This window comes from Hydra viridissima, unplaced genomic scaffold (assembly GCF_058129835.1).
Source record: "Hydra viridissima isolate aposymbiotic clone 2 unplaced genomic scaffold, HvirCarnegie_v1 scaffold_9, whole genome shotgun sequence".
NCBI classification, from domain to species: domain Eukaryota; kingdom Metazoa; phylum Cnidaria; class Hydrozoa; order Anthoathecata; family Hydridae; genus Hydra; species Hydra viridissima.
This window is the reverse complement of record NW_028324308.1, coordinates 14223618-14247723: the sequence shown is the minus strand read 5'-3', so window position 1 is coordinate 14247723 and position 24106 is coordinate 14223618. Positions and strand designations below refer to the sequence as shown.

General features: G+C 28.4%; 1 protein-coding gene across 2 annotated transcripts; it reads left to right on the top strand.

Annotated features, from left to right (window-relative positions):
* Window positions 1–5725: 5725 nt before the first annotated feature.
* On the top strand, window positions 5726–13407 carry LOC149884199 (uncharacterized). Of its 2 annotated transcripts, none has more exons than XM_090098527.1 (3): window positions 5726–5744; window positions 6475–6570; window positions 9174–13407. In XM_090098527.1, exon 3 carries the CDS (start codon window positions 9184–9186, stop codon window positions 12736–12738), a length of 3555 nt encoding a protein of 1184 aa, XP_089954653.1. In that variant the 5' UTR covers window positions 5726–5744; window positions 6475–6570; window positions 9174–9183; the 3' UTR covers window positions 12739–13407. The 2 variants fall into 2 exon arrangements, with proteins under 2 accessions (XP_089954653.1, XP_089954652.1); XM_090098526.1 differs by lacking the exon at window positions 5726–5744 and adding an exon at window positions 5769–5956.
* Window positions 13408–24106: the final 10699 nt, after the last annotated feature.

The following is a 24106-nucleotide window of genomic DNA, read 5'->3' as shown; positions in this document are numbered from 1 at the left end:
TATTGTGAATTCTCTACTAATTATCTACCAAAAATTAGGGTGAAAGTAGATTATAACTAAATATAATTATATTTAGTTATATAATTTAACAAGGTAATATTTATTGGATATTGTTATGTACACTTGTCATTTTATTACTTAGTTTATTGATGAGATCACTATTTTATTACAATAAAACAATCAATAAGAAAAAAAACATTACATAATATTACTTAATTTAATCACATAACTACTATGTAATGAAAATAACAATGCAAATGACATAAGAATTATGTAATGAAAATAACAATTCAAATAACATAACTGTTATGCAATGAAAATAACAAATTTATGTTTACAAAATATTTAACAATATTTTGTAACAACTTTGTAAAAATTTAAATCATATAACACACATTCTGTTGTTTTTTTAATTAACTGACTCAAAATTTGATTAAAAACAAATATATTTGTATTTAGTTCAAAGCCAAAATGAATTTGCTCACTTATTTTTTTTTTTAATTTCTTCAGAAAAATTGAAAAACCAAAACATCAATAACTCCTCAGCAAAACATAAGGCCAAAATAAAATTGGTTTGTAAAGTAGATATATGTCTAATCTTTAAGAAAATTAAAACAAAAAGTTTTTTCTATCAGTCAGATTTTTTCTAGAGTTATAGTTGTCAATGCTCTTTTTTATTATAATTAGATGGTGCGTTTTGTAGATCTTGAAATAAACTATATTTTGTTGTTTTGAGAGATACAAATCTATAATTTTCAGATTACACAGGATTCAAACTCCTTTGGTACCAAATTTTAGCTTTGCAAAATTACTACAAGCACCTTATAAGGGTAATAGTAAAAGGACACATTTCCGGCACTTTTCCCCCCTCATTTTTCAGTCAAAATCTAACGAACTTTAAGTTGCTGTAATTCTTCAAGGAATAAAAAGTTTTTGAAAAAAATTCACAGTCTTTCCTAACTTACATCTTTACACTTTTGTGCCAAATTTCAGCGAATTTGGTGATGTAGGGTGCAACCACTGATCTCTATAATAACTGGATAGCGCATCTCTAATATCAAAATTGACGCCAAAATCGCCATATTGGAAAGCCCCAGAACAATGAAATCTGATATGTGCGATAAAGCGATAAAGCGATAAGCCGAAAAACAGAACTTAAAGCTTACGGGATTAAAATTTTTGGGGCTTTCCAATATGGCGATTTTGGCGTCAAAAAATAAGAAGTTTTGCTCGAAGTTGCGCTATCCAGTTATTATAGAGATCAGTGGGTGCAACCCTTTGTTTTTTGAAAAGTTTTTACTCTAATACTATATAAGTACAGGGCCTTCATTCGATTCAAATTTTACCTATAAATGCGAAAAACCTGGTTTCTATTTCTGAATCTTCATGCTGATTTTGAGCTTACGAAAATATCTCAATTATTAGGCCGGGTGAATAAAAATGAGCAACTGGTTTTACTCAGTAATTGATCAGCTTTACGTGATTAAAAACTTCAGCAGTTTTTATCATACTTTTATTCGCGTAAAGGTAAGCAATTTACTCAGTATTTGCTCAATTTCACGTGAATAAAGACTCAACAAGAGTTTTTATTCACGTAACATTTTATTCACGTAACAACAAGTTTTTATTCACGTAAAGCTGACCAATTACTGAATAAAAGCAATTGCTCTTTTTTTTTGAAACTATTTTTTAAATTTTTGTTACGGTCTTTTGGAAGTTACTTCAAATAATGATCTTTAATATATAAGATAAAACAATAAAGGTTACTTTTAAGATGAGATGAGAACAAAAAAATACAACTTTTAAGATGGTATTTTAAGATAGCTCTCTATTTTTCTTCTGAATTCTATTACTTTTTGCTTTATTGAAATTTTTAATTTATTTTATGCTTCAAAATTTTATGTTCCCATCATGAAGTTTCCCCTGTTTTCTGTTTCTATATAGAATTAAAAAACTTTTCCTCTGTTCATATAACAATATAAATACAAACGGTAGGTGCCACAAACTCTATGGATTCACTTTTTACGAGAAAAGGTGAATAGTACATAAAGTTTAATAAATGCGTTGAAACGTTTCGGAGAGCCGAATAGCATTAAAGTTAAAGATCAGGCAAAGGACTCCAATTAATCAACAATAGGTTCATGCGGATTATTAAGGTGGAAAACCCCTCAGAAATATGAAATTTTTGAAAAAAAATATTATTTTCTTGTTTTGTGCAAAATTTATCAGAGAATCACCATCTGAAAACCATTTTTGAAAATTCGCTATAGATCTTCATTAAAAAAGATTTTATTGAACCCCAGTATTTTAAGCTTCCTTAACAACCGCCATAACAACGGCAATTTTTTTTGCCTTAACTAAAAAATAGTCCAATTTTACAACAATAGTCCTATTTTTTTATATGAAAAATATATCTTATCAAGTAAATTGTATTTTCCATTGTTCAAAACAACTTGAGCATAAAAACAGTTACTGGAAAGCTCATAAATATATCATAAATCTTCTATAATGGCTAAGGCTTGCAAAGTTAAACAAAAAGCTACAAATAAAAAAAGGAAAAAAATAATTAATGTAAAAAAGAACTTAGTTATAAATAATTTTGATATGGATGTAATTATGGAATCGAATATTGTAGATATGAACATAAATGTTACAAGTGTTGAAGATGTAAATGTAAATATGGGGAAACCAGTTGATTTTAACTTTGTTAATTCTGATGAAATATGTGCTTCTGCTAGAAAAGTTAAAAAAATTTCGTCATCAAGACCAAAGTTATCTAGTAATATAATTACTGGATCCTGTTTTTAGATTTAGAAACTCTAAACTCTGTAGTTTCTACCCTTAGATGTCCAGAATGTATGTCATCTAAGTTGTTTCTTTCTGAAAATGAAAACAAGAGAATTGGTCTAGCGTCTTGTCTTTATGTTAACTGCTGTGTATGTGATTATTCAAGAGAATTTTATACCTCAACATTGAATATACAAAAAATTTTTTGATATTAATACCAGGGCTGTTTATGCTATGAGATCATGTGGTCAAGGCTATTCTGGATTCTCAAGATTTGTCTCATTAATGGACATGCCTAAACCAATGACTGCTAATAATTATAATAAAATTGTTATAAAACTAACTAATGCAGTAAAATCTGCAGCTGAAGACACTATGATGGATGCTGTTCAAGAACTAAAAGACTTGAAGAGTGATCTTATTTTAAATTCTATTCCAGACCATGTGCCCAATGTTATTGATGTTGCACTTTGATGCAGTTGCCCATTTTAACATTGGTAGACAAGCTAGTGTTTTAGTTTTAGAAAAATGAATTTAAGACCTGGAAAGTATTTGTTAGAAGGATGTTGGAAAATTAATCAAAAGCGGTTATACTTAGCCATATATAAAAACACAGAATGAGCAAAGAAACACAGACAAGTAGTTCGTGTAAAAAAGAAGAGTCGATATGACAAATTTATTGAAAAAGAGCAAAACCCATATCAAACTGGTGCATTTTAAGATTTAACTTTTTTTTATTATATAGAGATTTGGATATTTATTTACACTATTTTGAAATTTTTTATGTCAGCATTTTTAAAAGCTGTTTTTCTCAGATGTAGAGTTTTTAAGACGCCGGCCAGTATATCTAAATAACTAAAAGTGGTGTTAAGCTAAAATTTTAAGTATGAATTTGTTTGATTGTCTTCTGTGATTTAAACGTGACAGATTTTTTTAAAAATTGAATCCAGTCCTTAAATCGGTCAACAAAGTCATAAAATTCGGTCAAATTTTTTACATGTACTTTGGTCCAATATATTAGCCTATTAAAAATTATTATGAAAAATCTGCTTCGTTCATATCACAGAACTACCTTGTTAGAATAAGTATGCAAAAAAGATTTTGTTAAAATTGTGTATATCTTTAGATAGATTGGCCGGGGTCTTTCAATATTTTGGTGTTTTTGGCACCTGCTACAGCTACCATTTTATCCAAAAAAAATTTTTTTTGTTTTTTTCAGTTAATTTTGTTATTTACTTTATGTATATGAAGTTAAATTTATAAAATATTGATATTTACTCAAAAAAAATTTTTCAGGGGTTTTCCACCTTAAAAGAAAAGATTATCATATATTTTTCAAATGTTTGCAATAAATCGTTATTTACCATTACATCGCGTATGATAGCAAGAGGTTGCATAACGTTTCATTTGTTTTATTTATCAGGTTTCTGAAAGCTATTACTTTTTAGATTTCATAAAATTTTTAGTTGCCTACAAACACAAATTATATATCCTAAATTTGTTAAAAGAGTTAGGTGAAGCTATTAAAAAAGTTCTATCTGCTAGAAACTAAATTAAATATAAGTGTACCCATGAAATATGAATTTTCGAAAAGCATCAGTGATGAGAACAGAAGTGAAGAAAGCTGTTTAGATTTTAATATTATTGTTGCAGCAGTTGCAAGCGCTATAAGACCAGTTTTATCATGTAATTAACTTCACAACAGTTTCAAGTAAACATTGGACGTCCTTAGACGTCCAATGTTTACTGGGCTTGAAATGCCATATAATCTAATAGGTATGATAGAATGCATGGATTAAGCATCTTTTTGTTGTAATTTTTCTCTCTATTTTTTTTTAAAAAACGTTATTTCATTTAAAACTGTTGTCAATTTTAATGAAGTCTAGATAAGATTTTTAGAAATAAAAGAAATTTTAAATACTTTTCATAAAACTAATTTTCAATGTTGTTTTAATATGGAAAACAAGGATTTCTTAACACAGTCACCAAAGCTGTGAATAGTCTCACATTTCTTAGTTTCGTTTGAGAAGTATTTTGTTAGTAATTTTCTATCATGCATCAATGCATTTAAATATGTGTTTTGAATATTTTAGATGTTGAATTTTAATGCCACAAAAGTTTCTCAAATGTTTTCGGTTAAATCTACTGTTGTTCACTTTTTATTAAAAGTTAAGCAATTTATTGACTCTGACAAAAAACGATGATTTAAGTTTTTCTAAAAAAGGGTGAAGTCAGTTGAGTCATTAAACTTTCGGATAACAAAAAACAACTTTGGCTTTAAACTTTTAATAAATATAATAAATGTTGATAAATATAATAAATTTTAATGAATGCTATGAGTTTTAACAAAGGTAATAACTTTTTCAGCAAAGTTTTCTCATAGTAAAATGAATGAGAAAACTGTTTGCAACTTAGTATCTGGTAGTGAAAAAGTACAGATTGGCATAAAACCTGATTGCTGTCTATCAAAAGCTGTTTTTTACTAAATTCAAAGTTGAAAACTGTTTTTTTATATTTTAAAATTTTGTAAAAGTTTGGGAACCCCTGATAAAACCGCTACTCTTACCCAACTGAGATAAGTAATAGAATTAAACTTTTCAGTTTCTTACAAAGAATGTTTTTCTGGATAATTCCTAGCTTTATTTCTAAACGTAAATAATCAAGCTTTTGCCTTAATAAATATTTTAAAAAAATGCGCTTCAAGGAGGTAAAGAAAATAAATATTTGTCCTTGACAATCATTCGGACTCGAGCCCTTTTTTCCACAAGATATTACGAATTGGTGCGTGTGATAGATCGGAAATGTATTCCTTTACTTCCAATCATTGTGCTTTATGATCTTTAACACTGGTCTCTCTTTTTTTTATTAATGAAAATCGATTTGCACTAAGACCTCCGCCCGCCTCTTGCCACATAGGACAATATAACAGACTGCTCACTATGTCAGAAATCGTTCAGGTACTCACATAAATCGTGCTAGTAAAAGACTCAACTTTATGCTAACGTTGTGTTCAAAGGCGTTGAAGATAGAAATAATAAACTATTTTGATTTAAGTTGCACATCAGCGTTTTTCTAAAAAATTAATTTATGTGGCTGTTTTAGCTTGACTAACAAATAAGGAGATAATTCGGCAAATTCTTAAAATAATGAACTTAACGCAACGGAAACAGTAAGTCGTATATAGCATCTCAGTTTGCGAATTCGAACTTATTACATTAAACATTGATTTCATATAATATTTTCGCCTGTAAAAGTAAATTTTAATTCAAAAAAAAAAATCCTTTATTATAACTGACAATTTATTATTTTTTTAAGACAAAGTTCGTCTAAAATAAGAAAACTTTGTCAGTTCCAACAAAACCTTCAGCTATAAAACAAAGGATTAAAAATGGATTAAAAATATTTTGTCGCATGATCATTTTACTTCTTGACAAAAACAAGTTTCTGTGTACATAACTTTAATGAAGTGAAAAACGTTTCATTAGATTTGCAATAACAAAGTTTGTTTTTAAATGCAGTGAAAGCACTTAAATATGGTGTTTATTGTTGTTGGTGTTTTTCTTAGGATTCTATAGGCTTTATCGATTATGCAAAAGTGATGTGCATTTGGAATATAGCATTGTAACCTTAAACGTTTATAAAACTACATTTTTACTATTTTTTAGTTTAATCCTTTTTATAAATTAGACTTGTCATGGTAACAATTTCCATAGAAGTTGCAAGTTATTTGATGATTACATAACTCAATCGATTCAACTGTTAAATTAATTACGCACTCAAAGAGTAAGAAACGATTTTTATCCGTTTGTTATTTATATTGTCTTACTCTTTTCAATTTTAAAACTATTTAACAGTATTTTAGCCAAAATAAAAAGTAAACATATATTTATGAAAAACATGTTTATAAAACGCTTACTTAATATACGCTTCTTATGTAAATGACATCTTTCTGATTTAAACATGTAATATAAACATATTACATGCATTTCATATATAGATATGTAAAAGATGTAATATATGTAATAGAAAAAATAGATGAAATCAATGTAATATATGTAAAAGATGAAATAAGTCTTATATACGACAAAGCTCCAGCCATTCGATTTTAGTGCGATAGATGTGATATTTAAGATAGATGTGCGATATAAGTAGTAGATGTCATTCGTCATTCAATTTCTGGAGCGTTGTCATGAAAAGCATCAAGAAAAGTATATATTATTTTTTTTATAAATTTATCTGACTGAATGTTTTGCTCTGAGCTCCGGTTATTGAAAAAAAAAAAAAAAAAGTTTTGCTTCAACACTTCATTTACACACAATTTCGCGTAGTCTTTAAGATGTATTACTGCTCTTTTGGCAGAATCATTTACTTCATATAGTTTATAAAGCCAGTCCCCAAATTTTCTGTACAAATTAAACTTATTCCAACTCTTACAACTAACTTGAATTCACTCAAGATCATGCTTCGTAAATCTAAGGTTCTCATAAACTAACCAACTCATTCCTCTTACTCATGATGCAAAACTAGGAGCATTCGAATCTTTGTATTACTGAGAATTAGAGTTAAACAACTTTTCAGCAAAAAAAAAAAAACAACAGCTTTTTAGCAAAAACAGCTTTTTCTTACAAAAAGTGTCGCTAAAAGCAGAAGAAAACTATTCTCTGGCCGTGTCAGTAAGGATGTTGTTTGATAATCTAATGTGAGGGCGGTGTTTTTAATAGATTAATTAATGTTTTAATGTTGTTTGTAATGTAATGAGGTAAGGGATAAGGGATGTAGGGATTGTTTGGGCTCTGGGTTTATGTGGAAGTGTGTATGGAAGTTTGGGATCGAGGTTGGTGGTGTGGGGATTACTTGGCTTGTTTAGGAATGGGCAAGGTTTAATCGTTAGAGGGTTAAGGTTGTGTTTGTCGTCCTCAGTATATTCTGTTATACAATAAAACTTAACAAACGTTCTATTAAAGTGTAATGGTTAGCACCCTTTTGTTCATTACGTTTATATAATACAAACAATATTCTCTTACGCTTCTTGCAGTGTTCAATACTGTTTATATCATTACTCCTCTTTTTTTTATACAAAAATCTTTTCTTTATTTGAAACTTCTGGTTATTTCTCTTTAATCAATATCTCTTCTTCTTTTTCTCTTTTATTAACTTATAAAACTGCTTGTTCATCAAAGTATTTTTTACAAAAAAAAATCGCTCTTTTTAAAATTCTTCTTAAAAACTTTCATGAAACTTCCTCTTACTTCTCTGTAAAACTCCGTCTCCCTCCTCCTACAAATCCGTTAAACTTTACTTCTCTGTAAAACTCCGTCTCCCTCCTCCTACAAATCCGTTAAACTTTACTTCTCTGTAAAACTCCGTCTCCCTCCTTCTACAAATCTGTTAAACTTCATTTTTCTTGAGCTCTTATAGTTTTTGGTTGTTTTTCGATTGCGATGCCTATTCTTCATTTATTTATGTAGCTGGTTGATGAGTCTTCGCGTTTACTTCTCTTCCCAGTTGTATTTAATTTTTCTTCTTTTCGCTTTATCACTAAATTATATGAAGAGTTAATGAGTCATCATGTGTAGGTCTTTTCCAATCGTTGCTTTTAATCTAGTTCCTCCCTCGTCACACTAAATTCTATAATTTTAGCATTCTTAAAATACTGAATTTAACATAATAAAACCAGAAGAAATTCCTAGAAAACGCTGATAATAACAAATTTCTTTTTATTATTCCGTAATAAAAACTGTAACGATTAATGATATAAACATAAAAAGACTAACCGAGGTTGTAAAAAATATATTTGTAAATAAATGTTATAAAAACTATGTTTTATATACTCACCCAAAATGCACCAGAAAATGAATGACGACCTTCAAAGAGTAAAATATTTGCGGAAGTGACAGGGAGGTTCATATATGTAATATAATTCATATGCAATATATGAACCATATATATGTTATTATATAAAATGGACGCCGATATAAAATATTGGAAAATATTTTTATTTTTATTTTGAAAGAGTATCATATCACAACTTTTATCAGTAAAAATAAAAAGAAATTTTGGGTTACTTTTCTGTTAACATCGTTTTTTCATCATATAAAAACAATCTATTTTATAATCAATATTTATTTTTTTTGCATCAACTGTTTTCACTGATAGTGCTCATTGTATTTCTAATTCTTAGTACCTTTTATTGACATTAATGTAGGAAAGCGTTACAGGGGAAACTGTAAGGCTCTCCAACATAGATGTAAATACATATCTTTTAGAATCTTGCTTTACAAGACTATGTTTAAATATTGAAAACTACAACTGTCATAATGCCTAACGAACATTTTAATATTTCTTATTTAACTAAATATATAGGAAAATCGTTTTGTAAATTTTAGAACACTCGATATGTTTCCCTTTCGATTCGCAATACTTATAGCAATAGGTGACAGCATTGGTGCTTTATATTGCAATAACAGAAAGTTTTTTGTCGATATCGAAAACAACATTGCTCCTGTTGGCATTCACAATGACTATACCAAAGCAGTTGGAGTGTCTGGTCAAAATGCTTCTTCATCATTCAGACCTCATGATAGATTTTCAAAGATAATCACTTTTAAAAAGAATGAGTCGTGTAAAGCTAACAATGATACATATTGGAGTTGCCCGACATTAGAAGCAGCTTTTCTAAGTTTGCAGCTAACTGACTCGTGCTTCTTTGTGTCAGATACCAAAATAAATACAAACTTATCAATAGTTAATGTGACTGGCTTCACGTTAATGGGAAATCTCACAGCAATCAAATGCACAGGAAGTTCTGGAATAACAGTTATAAACTCAGTTGACATTGTTTTCAGCTCAATAACGTTTCGTGAATGTGGCCAGAATCATACTATTGCATCTTATTCTGTAGAAGACGAAGAACACCTATTGGTATCGAGCACTTTTTACTTTAAAAATGTGACTTTATTTTCGTTTGAGGGGGTAGATATTGAATACAGTCAAGGATACAGCATACTATTGCTAAATCCAGGACATGGAAAATTTAACAACTGCAATTTTCAATATAGCACATGCCATATCTCAAACTGTTCTTACGCTGGAGGCGTATATATTGATTATTATGGTAGCAATAGCAAAGAAGTTGAGAAAGTGTTTTTTCATCATACCTACATACAATACAACCCAAATCCTAACCAAGATTGCAAGAAGGAAGATTGCGATAACAAATCATGCCATGACCTTCCTATTGCAAATGGTGGGGGAGTATCATTATATTTTAGAAATGGAACTGCAAATAAAACGGTAAAATTTACAGATAGCACAAATATTTTGTATAATCAGGCAAGATGCGGTGGAGGAGTGTACATAAAAATGGAAGAAGGGTCTGACAATAATATGGTTATTTTTTCTGACACCTTTGTAGTTGGAAATACTGCCTCTCTATCAGGTGGGGGCATTCAAATAAACAACTTTGGTGTAAGCAATTCATTTAAGTTTAGTAATACGCAAATCCAAACAAATAATGCAACTAGTGGCGGAGGAATATATACCAGGTTGGAAAGCAGTTCTCAAAGTAGTTTAATCAGCTTTAACAATATTTACATCACAAAAAACTTAGCCACACTATCTGGGGGTGGAATGCAAATAATCAACAACAGCGAAACTACAAGTTTGATACAGATAGCAGACAGCGAAATAGTTGGAAATCAAGCAATCATTGGTTCTAATATGATGGTCAAGTCTGCCTCAGTTAACTTAAAAGGTATAAAAATTAACAATGGTAGCACACAAGATATAAAAACCAACATTGTTAGTCAGGGGGCAGTTCATGTTGTAAATGGAGAACTAAACTTTGCTGGGAAAAACGTGATTTGTGACAATGAGTGGTCAGCGGTAATTTTAGATTTTTCGAAAATCGTTGTTGAAGGCCAATTAACATTTTATAGAAACTCCGGTCGAAAAGGGGGAGCACTTATTTTAAATCATAAATCAGATGTTGTTTTAAAAAATAACTCAAAGCTAGATTTTGATTCTAACCAGGCTGATAGTAGTGGAGGTGCGATTTATGTGTTGGTGCCAGGGCCACCAATGCGACTATGGCTCCCTTCACCAAACAAAAAAAACTGTTTTTTTCAATTAGACTCCTTTATAAGCACAAACGTTACTTTTGTAAATAACTTCGCATTTGATTTGAAAGGCCACGATATTTTTGTTTCGACATTAAACACGTGTCGATCAAGCTTCGAAGAAAAAGCGACTGATATACTTTCGTCATGGAGAGGATTTATATTTACAAAGCCTAATAACAGTATTGTCACTAACGCAGTTGATATTGTTGTCGACCAGACGCAGCTTGAACAGCCTGGCAAAAAGTTTAATTTACCAGTGCTATTACGAGACGAGCGTCTTCAGTCTGTTGACGAAAAAGTGAAAATCAAAATAGATAACATATTTTTGGGAGAGTTCTTTGTTAATAATGACACAGTAATTATCACTTTGCATGGGTCGGAGAACACCACTATTTCTATGGTTATAATAGCTGCTTCCGTTTCTAAAACAGTAAAAATGACATTACCAAACTGCTCTTTCGGTTATAAGTTCAATGATTCTCAAAAGAGATGTGTGTGCGATGGCTCTGTTGATTACATTGTTTGCAACGAAAACTTTATTCAGTTCCCACAGAATAAATGGATTTACAACAAACGTATTTACCCTTGCCCAGAAAACTTGTGCAGAACTTGTTCAGACTCAGAAAACTGTGATTTTGATGAAAAAAAGCAGTGCGTAGAGGGAAGAAACCAGACTTCGATATTGTGCAGCGAGTGCTTGGAAAATTATTCTGTCTTGTTAACAAACAGCTCCTGCATAGAGTGCAAAGAAAAACCCAGAATGATGTTAGTTTATCTACTTTTAGTTGTATTTGTTGTAGGAATGGTGATAAATTTGTTGGTCATTATAATGAATAAGAGATCTTTTGCTTGGTACTTATTACCCACTACCTTTTTTTACGTCACCTTCTATCAAGTTTTTGTAGTAAAGAAAATTCTCCCTAATTGGTGGAACACTGCAGTTAACATCATCAGCTTGCTTGGAATGCAGATAAGCTTTGAGTTAATTCCACCATACTGCTTTATGGAAAACATGACCGACTTTTTTAAAGTGTGCCTCCATTATATTTTTGCATTTCTTTGGCTGATAAGTTTTTTTGCAGTTGCTACTGCAATTCATCTCATTAAAACCTTGAACATAGAAGTTTTTAGGCATTACTTTGAACATTTGGACATAGAAGTTTACAAGCGTTCGTTTACTGTTGTGAGCTCTGTATTTTTTTGGAAAGTTTTTAGTGTATCGTTGCAACTAATGCTCTATATTCAAATCGACGGAGAGAACCATCCAAGGGCGTGGATTTCTCCTAGAGAATTCTATTTCAGTTCAACATCAGTTCAACTTTGGCGATTTATTCTCATAATTCCTACTTTAATAATAATAGTTTTTAGTATTTTATTGGTTTTGTGCCCACAGCGCTTTTGTTCGACAAAAAATTATTTTTGCTATTATTACGAAGGGCTCCATGAAAAAAGACGTTGGATGTGCTGTTTTTACTCCGCTGGTCAGACTATCATAACAGTCTTAATAGAGATTGGATCAAAACAAGGACTGCAGTTAATAGAAATGTGGAAGGCTGTGACAATCTTTATTTTGTTGTCGTTCTTTTTAATCTTAAAACCCTATATAAATATAAAAGAAACCGTTTTCCATACCATTTTGCTCACAAGTTTATGGCTTCTCGCCTCAATTAACAACAGCTTGCAGAGGATTCCAATTGACCAAAAAAGGGTTTATACGAAATATAGCCTTGTATTATTCGGGCTTCCAATTATTTATTGCGTGTGTGAGGCGGTGAGAAATTATTTTAAACCTGAACAAAAACATGGGATGTCAGCTCAAAATGATTTATGAAGAATTTAAGTCGACCGTAATCCCTCGTGATCTCTCGTAAATCCGAGCGTAGATCCGAGAGCAGATCCGATCCCTGTTTAATATTCAAGTTTCAGATTAAAAACATGGGCGGAACAAAGTTTCAACAACATCATTTTAATTAGAATAGTTTTTTGAAGAACCAAACGCAACTTATCTTACAAACTGATATTTCTATTTTACATTCTAATTGAAGTAGTTTAAGTTCATCTTATTGCCAGTTTTTTTTTTTTAATTTAAGTTTACCGATTAATTATTCTACATTGCATGCAGTTTGCAGAATGTTAGAATTTTATTTAGAAAAAAGTTAGTTTTTGAATTCTCGAAGAAAAATCAGACTTACTTGGATTTTAGACAACATTTTGAAAAGGGAATGTTTGTTTTAAAGGGAATCACAACGAATTCTTCTAAAGCATCTATAATTTTTCAAAAATTTGATTTGAAATTTTGTTAATTTAATGGGGAAGTTCTTGGATGCAATGTTAAGCTTTGTTAAAACATTTTTATAAATATTGCTGTTCAAATGCTTTTTAGTAACAGCAACGGAGAAGAAGTAATGTGTTATTAGAAAAATTTTTATTTTGAATGTATTTATTTTGGACTGTATTTGAGTTATTAGGACTGTATTTGAGTTATTAGGACTGTATTTGAGTTGCGACGTATTTTGTTGATCCTTTTCCATTTCGAAAAATTTTATCAAAATCTCAAAAAAAAAAAAAAAAAAAATAGGAAAAGAAAAACACTTGGTTTGTTGTAAAAAAGATTGTTAGTTAAATTGCCCCACTTCTAAAATATAATTAACACACCATATATGGGGTGGGTAAAAATAACCGAAATAAACTGATAGTAGTAGTAGTAGTAGTATGAAATCGATGATTATTAGCTCGTATTTTGTACACGAGCGCGAAATTTTCAACCATATAACTAACCTAAATTTCTATGCAAGAGAAAAGTGCAAATGATTTTACATTTATAATAATAATAGTAACAATAATAACACTAATAATAATGATAATAATAAAAATACATAACATTAATAATAATAATAACAATAAAAATAATAATGCATAATATTAATTATAATAATACATAATATTGATAATAGTGCATAATATTATTCATAAAAATGACAATAATAATAATAATAGTAATAGTAATAATAATAATAATAATAATAATAATAATAATAATAATAATAATAATAATAATAATAATAATAATAATAATAATAATAATAATAATAATAATAATAATAATAATAATAATAATAATAATAATAATAATAATAATAATAATAATAATAATAATAATAATAATAATAATAATAATAATAATAATAATAATAATAACAATAATAATAATAATAATAATAACAATAATAATAATAATAATAATAATAATAATAATAATAATAATAGTAATAATAATAATAATAATAATAATAATAATAATAATAATAATAATAATAATAATAATAATAATAATAATAATAATAACAATAATAATAATAATAATAATAATAATAATAATAATAATAATAATAATAATAATAATAATAATAATAATAATAATAATAATAATAATAATAATAATAATAATAATAATAATAATAATAATAACAATAATAATAATAATAATAACAATAATAATAATAATAATAATAATAATAATAACAATAATAATAATAATAATAATAATAATAATAATAATAATAATAACAATAATAATAATAATAATAATAATAATAATAATAATAATAATAATAATAATAATAATAATAATAATAATAACAATAATAATAATAATAATAATAACAATAATAATAATAATAATAATAATAATAATAATAATAATAATAATAATAATAATAATAATAATAATAATAATAATAATAATAATAATAATAATAATAATAATAATAATAATAATAATAATAATAATAATAATAATAATAATAATAATAATAATAATAATAATAATAATAATAATAATAATAATAATAATAATAATAATAATAATAATAATAATAAAACATGTGTGCATGCATCAAGTAGAATCTATCAAAATTCAACCACTATTCTATTCGGCTACAGATGTAATTTTGATGTGTTTTTGACGGGCGGACAAAAACGTAAAAATAGCTTTGGCAGTTTTTCTTATTATGATGAATAAGCTGATAAATAGACAATCAAGAACTGTCCGGATAAAACACATTTAAGTTATATATGACATGTATAAAATATATTTTGTAGTAAGGTATACCTATAAAGGTATATTTAATGTAGACTCAATCAAATAAGAAAAAAACAACAATATTATTAATTTTTATAAGTAATTATAACTATATAATACATTAAATATAGGTTGTTTGTTGAATAAAGTATTGTATGTTAATAGAATTATTATTTACTTACATTTTTTTCATTTATATATTACTTTTTAAAACTGTAGACATGGCAAAAAAAGTTTATAATATAAACTTTAAGTAAAAAAATAAAATTTAAATAAAAAAGCTATATTATTTAAGCGATCACTAACTAAAAAGAATTCTGTGATATTAATTCCTTCGTTAAAAGAACTAAATACAAATATTGTAAAAGCACGCGCACTTTTATTTATGTTTAATTCAAAAGTTAGTAAAAACACATTTAAACAAAATATCTAAAAATAGCAGAAGCTGATATATATATACATACATACAATTATCTAAAAATAGTACAATTCGATATATATATCGAATTGTACTATTTTTAGATAATTGCATGTATGTATATATATATATATATATATATATATGTATATATATATATAAATATATATATATATATATATATATATATATATATATATATATATATATATATATATATAATTCAATATATATATATATATATATATATATATATATATATATATATATATATATATCGAATTGTACTATTTTTAGATAATTGCATGTATGTATATACATATATATATATATATATATATATATATATATATATATATATATATATATCGAATTGTACTATTTTTAGATAATTTATATTACGCATTTTTTGCTTCATTTCTTATTGGTTTTTGCACGCCTTGTATCCCGAGAAGAATTTACAAAAAAAACGCCTCAAACATAAAAAATGGGAATATTATCGAAACTTTATAATTATTGCTAAAAAAAATCTTCTACATTTATCCCAGCCAACTCTTTCTTGGTCTCCTCTCGCCTTTTACAACCTCCACCTCTATCAGATGAAACACACAGCCACGTTTTTATTGCTGACTCAATTTCAGCGTTTTTAGCTTCTTTTGTCATGGGATTTGCACGCACAGAATCTATATAATATATAAATATACTGTAAACCCTTGGTGTTTGCAAAGCAATCAAAATATATCATCACTAATTACATTTCAAAAAATACTTAAAAGATTAATAACCTGTCACAAATCAGCATATGAAATTGTATATGCAACCGTACTACAACTTTTACTGAGGAAATTTTCCACTTTCGATTATCCAACTACATTTTATATCAACAAATTGCAGCCAAAAGATCATAATTAAATTCCATAAAATTTAACCCTTAAATTAACAAATGTTGTGAAAGTGGAAACTTCTACACTCATAAACATGTTGTTACCATTGTATTTTTTATAATAGCATTTATAAACCTGTGATGTAATGGTTTGTATATCTGAAGAGATAAAAAATCAGTGGTGCGAGCACTCTGAAATAAGTTTTAATTACCTTTTCCATATTTTTTTACTTCTTTTACAGTTTTCTTACCCTAATAATAGTTACATACTTTTTTACATACTCAAATAACAATTTATAATTGCACTTCTCAAACTTCCAACTTCATTATAAAATATAAAACTAACGTATACATTTCTCAATCAATATAGTCCTTTTCTGGTCTATACTTAGAATGTATTTTATAAACATAATAGTATTAAATTAAATTTTTATTTAGATAAATTTAGCAAGGAAAAATTCCTAAGCAAATTGTATAAATGAAAATATCATTGCAAATTGATGTGGCTTCTTCAGTCACGGCATATAAAAACATATATATATATATAACATATATATATATAACATATATATATATAACATATATATATATAACATATATATATATATATATATATATATATATATATATATATATATATATATATATATATATATATATATCATAAAATACACGTTTTGTAAATTTCTAGCAATAGTTTTATTTCATTTTTGGTATTAAAAAGTAAGTCTACAAAATAAATTTGATAGTTAAAAAAAACTTGTCTTTCAATTTCTTATTAAGATAAACTTTGATAGAGAACTCAAGTCTCAAATACTAAGTTTACTTAAGTCGAAAGTTTACTTCAGCTGAAAATTTCAAAATATTGGTAATGAAAACGTTAAGAAAATTGTCTTAAATTGAAGCATTACTTAAGTAATGAGTTAATTTGCGCACGCTTAGTATCATTACGCCTGCGCATTGTAAACGTTCACAGAACATGTCATTTTAAGGTGTTTTTGCAGACATCAAGCCGATTATGTTTTCCGATGGAACATAACTTAATTTATTTTATTTGTCGGACCGTTATCGGGCCGATGAAGTAAAACGATGCCGATCTAAAGCTGATATAAAACATGTAGGCAAGATATTGAGCCAACGTCCATGTGTTATCTGGGTAAAAATCTTAGTCTGATATATCAGTTTATCTTTTTTAGGGTTCACAGGCATTTTTCTCCTACTTATGTTATTTCCTTTTTTATTTAGTATGAAAATATAAGTATTTTGTTAAAAATAAAAGTAAAATAAAAACTCCAAAAGTTCCATTCCCTTCAATTACAGAATGTTCTGATGCTAAAATAGGTTTTTAAATATATGTAGCTATGAAAATAGCCGTTTTTAAAAGTTGCTTATCAATAACAGCTACATGACTTAATGATAATTCCTTGATTTTTTTTCTTAATACGAACCATTGCTCTTTGACTTTCTGAAATCGTTTAATAACAAATATTAAAAATTTATAAAAAGTTTCATTTCATTTTTATAATAAATAGTATAGTTTAAGATATAAACTATTTATTATAGAATTTATCTGTTATGAAATTCTAATTCTAATAATTACAAATTCAGGAAAAAACTGTAATTACTGTAATAAATAGATACAATTGAAATATATTCAAAATTTTCATTCTAAACATGTCTCAGCAATCCTTATGTGGAGCAACATTTAATTTTACGACAAGACTGCAAGAATTGCACTATGAATCACTAAGTAGAAATATGACTTGAAACACTCAAATTCACTCAATTTGCTATGTTTTTTTTTTTTTAGGAAAACAAAAACATAGCAAATTGAGTCAATTTGAGGCCTATTGACACAATTTTTCCTCAAGCATAAAAGTTTGGAATTCTTATGTGTCAACTTTTCTCACAATTAGCTTTTTTTTTTTTTTTTGAAAGCATAAAAAAAATAAACTGTGTTGATTATGTGAAAAGACCTCAGAAATAATAAATTGGCTACCACCAGCACCTTGTCTAAAATGTATCATTAATAAAATTAAAAGATACCATTAATCATCTATATTTAAAGATACACATAAGTTTCTCCAATGTTTACCTTACCCAGTAGGCACTAAACGTTTTCTTTTTGCAGTATATCTTTTGCTCTTCTTGCATTTTGTTCTTCTTGCAGCATACGTGCATGTTAGATGTCATAAATAAATTATTAGCAGTATCCCAAGTATTTTCAGCAAAAGAAGTTAAACGTGCATGTTATACTCATGCAATTTTGTTGGCTTTGTTCCTAGCTTCAATGGCACTCTCAGACAAAGAACCTATTGAATACTTAAAATATTTAATAAAAGAAACACCATGAACAACCATTCTATGCACAGACTGTCACATTGGAATGGCTTTTAAAAACTGATCGTTAGAAATGAGACCAAACAGACGTTCAGATTTCTACTTGAAAATTTTTACATCCGGTCTTGTGGTTGTACTGTTCATATCAATGATCAGATCCTTAAATAGTTTGATCATATTGGTATCCAAATTTAAAATTCTTCCAGTCACAACTGGATTTTTAAAGATTTTTCATGCAACATTGCCAGTGTTGGATGTACTACTTCTCTTCCTGAAAAAAGAGACCTTTATTTTTAATTGTATTTTGAATAAGTGCTGGAATTTTTGTTTTCAATGAATTCTTAGCTGTTTTTTTCTGGAATTTCTTTCCCTTGTTTCACTGCTGGAAGTTTGAAAGCAGTATTAAAGACCCACTCCATGCTGTATATCCACAAATGAAGATTGCAAATTTCAAGTTTCAATATATTCTTGTCTACATTTTTATCTTTATTACAAATGGTTTTCAAATTAAACTCCTACGGACTTGCTTGACATACATGAAAGCACTAAAATGCTATATTTCTTTGAAAAAAATGTTGTCATGAGTTGTAAACTTAATATTCTCTAAAGACAAAAATTTCATTTTGTAAATGTTCAAACTTCTCTTGAATCCAGTGGCTCCTCTAATAGAGATCCAACTGGAATGACCTTTATGCTTACAACCTGACAACTGTGTGCCAACATCTATGTGTACAGCCTGGAGGATATGATACCAACTTTACAAGCTGGTGTACAGTCGTGCAGTCTCCAGGTTATAGTAATGCAACTTGTTAGGGCTCACTTTCTCATTGCTGGAGAGAATACAGAGGATAATCTAAAACCTCTTCATTAGCATTTCATCAACACCAAGAATCCCTCCTGACTCTTGGTACCCCTAAAAAACTTTCTGGCATGTTGCTATTATTGGAATTTCCAGATCCATTAGGAACATTAACATTGTTACCAAGACTAACCCTCAGCACAACCTTAATCTGTTTTTTTTTTTAGCTTTAGTAGTTCCTTATTTCCTCCCCTGGCCTGCCACTTCTTAAAATCTAGCCTGATGGCTAAGTGAAGGAATCACTCCATGCTCCTCATCACAAATGAAGGGTGAATAGGCCATTTCTAATTCTAATATCTGAAAGACCTGCTGCAACTCAATAAACCATCTCTAGGTCATTCAGATTGGAGCTGCTCAGGCCGCAGATGATGCAACTTGTAGTTCATGGTACTGTCCAGTGCAACTATCATACCCTACTTTAGAGACCATAGTAAGATCTTCAGATCTGCTCCCCATCCCCCTCCTTTAACTTTTAGTACCAGGCCATGAGGATCTGCTTTAGAAATTTTTCTGCGTTGTCTTCCTCTGCCCTCTTCTTTTTGGTCCATGACGTTGCCTCCTCAAATGAACTTCTCCGCCTTCCTCCCTTACTCTTACCAGCATCACCTTAAATGATTTGTCAATCATTAATAAAAAGTTTGATTAATTTTTTGGAGAAGCTTTTCTTAATTCCTACTCCCCTGTGCTATATTTACAATACTTGCTATATACATATATATCACTCACTTTAAAAACAAATTATAACTATATTATATTTGATTTACCTCCTTTAATAACTTCCATCTCCTCCTCTGTCTCCAGCTCTTCCAAAAACCAGTACCGATTGTCCATAAAACGCTTCTCCCTCTTCCAACCAGATTTGATCCAGTGACAATTGAACCTCTTCAGCCAAACCTTGTCAACCTCTTGCCCCAATCCGATACCCTTCATCGTAATGATATTGTTCTTCATGGTATAAAACACTAGAGAAAAGTCAAAATGTACTTTTCTCTAGTGTTTTGACCATGAAAAACAATATTAATACGGATCGCATTTTCGATCTGTAAATGTATTCGCATTTTCCTGTAAAACATTAAATACTTATAATGGTCTATGAAGTGATTATTTTCTACATAAATAAGCAAAACACATTTTACCCGTTTAAAGCACAATTTTCTAAGAGAAAACGGCATTTTAGATAGAAAGGTTACTTAGACAACCTTCATTAAAATTAAGTTTATTGCTAGGTGCTATTTAAAAATGCTTTTATGCTGTGAATGACATCTTCCAAGATGTTAGAAAGCAAGAAGCGGGTTTATTTAAAGTAATAATAGCTTTAAGTGGTCTTCTAACGGTTATTGGAATTTACTCATTGGATCTATTTAAAGACGCTAATAACATCATAAAAGAGGTTATAAAATATGTAATATTATAATATATATAATATGCAAAAGGGGCTGATACTTTAAATATTTATATTCGCAGTCAGAAGGTAATAAGATAGTAATAAGTTCTAAAAAACAGTGAGTTCATTACTGTCTCTGGGAAAGCTATAGCATTTCTAATTTGAACTTTCAAAAGTATCTGACCAATCCTAATAGCAACTCTTTTTATGTGCAACAAATAACTGAAGAGGAAACCCTCGACTATAAAAACTCCATTAAAAATTCCAAAAAACCACCACTCTTTAAATAAAAGGTAAGAGTGTTGGACCGAACAGCGTTCCAACAAAACTTCTTAAACTGGTGTCAAAAATTCTATGCAAACCACTAAGTATCATCTTAAATCATTCATTTTGCAAAGGAATATTTCCTGATGTCTTCAAGCTGGCCCAAGTTATTCCAGTACACAAAAAAGGATCTACGGTTGACTGCACTGACTGATTTAAACAAAATTTTTGAAAAAGTTATGCATAATAAATTATACGACTTCCTAAACCAAAATCAGTGCTTGTATAAACACCAGTTTGGTTTTCGCAAAAAGCATTCTACAGCTCACACTCTTATCGAAATTACAGAAAGTATAAGAGTTGCTCTTGATAATGGAAACTTTGCCTGTGGGGTTTTCATTGATTTACAAAAAGTTTTTGAAACAGTAGACCATGACATTCTCCTATCAAAGCTTAACTATTATGGTGTACGCGACATACCCTTGCAATGGTTTAAATCATATCTTTCCAATCGTAAACAGTTTGTTAAAACGCTTAATGTCTGAGAAAGTGCTTTATATGGCACCTTCTCAGACATTAAAAGCGTTTGCATCGGTATTTCTCAGGGATCCATATTAAGTCCTCTTCTTATAGTTATTTACATCAATTATCTTAATCTTTCTATCAAACATTTAAATTCGTATCATTTTGCTGATGATACAAATCTTCAATTAATGACAAACTCCCTCAAAAAACTAAATATATTAATGAGGATATGGCCAGTCTTATTCAACGCCTCCGAGCAAATAAAATCTCATTGAATTCTAAAAAAACAGAAATAGTAATATTTAAGACGCAATATACTAACTTTACTAAAAAAACTAATAAGTCTTCCAAAATACTTGAACTTTAGGATAAGTGCCCAAAAGCTGCCTTTGTCTAGTAACATAACTTATCTTGGTGTTGTGAAAGATGAGAAACTTTCATTTAAAACGTACACAATTAACTTTACTCTCAAATTAAACCATTCCCACGGCATGTTACCAAAAATTCGACACTACATTAATTTTGAAACATTACTATTTATAAATCACATAATTTTTAGTTCACATTTTGATGTGTATGCCAAGTTTGGGGACAATCTCAAACCGTCTGTATCTAAAAACGTTAAAAAAGTGTCTGTTCTAAAATCGTTTTGCTTCAAAATAGAGCAATACGAATAATTCTTTTCTGTCCAAGAAACTTCCTAACTGACATCCTGTATCTTACATCCAAAGTTCTTCGTTTCTATGATTTAATCCAGTTTCTAAATTGTTCATTTGTCTGGGATCAACAACACGGTCTCCTTCCTTCTATACTTCGTAACTACTTTAATAGTAGGACAACGTGTGGGCATAACCTAAGATCAGTCACTTTTAACTACTTAACCATCCCACAAAAACAGACAACTAAACACGGAATAAATTCCATTACATATTAGTGTATCCTTTCTTGGAACACCCTTCCGTACACTTTAAAAGCAGATTTTATCCATAGATCCAAGTATCTGTTCTTAAAGTCACTCCATCATTTTTACATAAAAAGTTACGCTTAACTTTATTCTTTACCTCTATAATTTTTATTCTTTTTATTTATGTATATTTTATAATTTCTTATTTGTGTAAATTTGTATATATGTATGTATATGTGAATACATTATAATAACTATTAGACCTATATTTTAACTCTTTTAAAAGTCTGTTTTATAAGTGTTACTTATAAATTTTTGTAAAGCTCTACTTTTACTATGTAAGTAATTTATTTCTTGTGTTTTTCTCTCGTCTTTTCTTTATCTTATTTAGGCCATTGAATTTTATTAGTGAATTACTATTTGCAATAACCTGTGTTTTTTTGTAATATCCTTAACACGAAATATGTTGATATTGATTGATAATGATTACCCACATTTAACAAGATTTAGGTGATCAATAAGTCTAAAACAATTCTTTATGCGTCTTCTTCAGTTTTTTTAAGCCTATATATATATATATATATATATATATATATATATATATATTATTACTATAATACAAACTAAATAATTAGCTTGGTTTATATTACATTACTTAAAGTTTCACGCAATAGCGATCATCAGATGTTATAAACCGTTTATAACATCTGATGATCGCTATTGCGTGAAACTTTAAGTAATGTAATATAAACCAAGCTAATTATTTAGTTTGTATTATAGTAATAATATATTCGCTCTACTTATTCTACGCTGTATTGAGCACTCTTACTGGAAGTATTAACATAATTTCTACAATACTATATATATATATATATATATATATATATATATATATATATATATATATATATATATATATATATATATATATATATATATATATATATAGGCTCCACAAGATGGAGAAATTAAACTTGCAATACTCAATTAAAAATATCTCAATACCATCAGAGAAAGATTATATTTTACAATTACTGGCAAAGACCGAAACACTAATTAAAAGAATGAGGTGGAAAGCGCTTTTTTTAATTAATAAACAATCGAATGAAAAAGATTCTCTCGATTACGTTAACTACGGTATTAATTCTTCTAAATGTCCTCCGCAAATTAAGGAAATGTGTGCTTTCGAAAATGATTTAATTAATTTTGTTAAAACTATCAAGTTTCGGAAAATCAACAACGTTTTTCAAGAAAAAATAGCAAACGATATAAAATCTATACGAACCTCGAAAAAAACTTTAACTCTAGCCGACAAAACATCAAACATGTACAAACTACCCAAAGAACAATACAATCATCTGCTTACTAATGCAATTACTTCCACGTATAAAAAGGCGGACCCTAAATTCAAAGATCAAGTAAATAAACAAGGTAAACAAATCCTAATTAACCACGATGCATACAATAAAATCGAAATTAACGGTACTGCAGATTGTTTCATAACCCTAAAAGACCATAAAGAGAACTTCCTAGATAATCCA

Excerpts from the sequence above, each read along its gene's own strand:
- LOC149884199 (XM_090098527.1), top strand. The coding sequence starts at position 9,184 with ATGTTTCCCTTTCGATTCGCAATACTTATAGCAATAGGTGACAGCATT.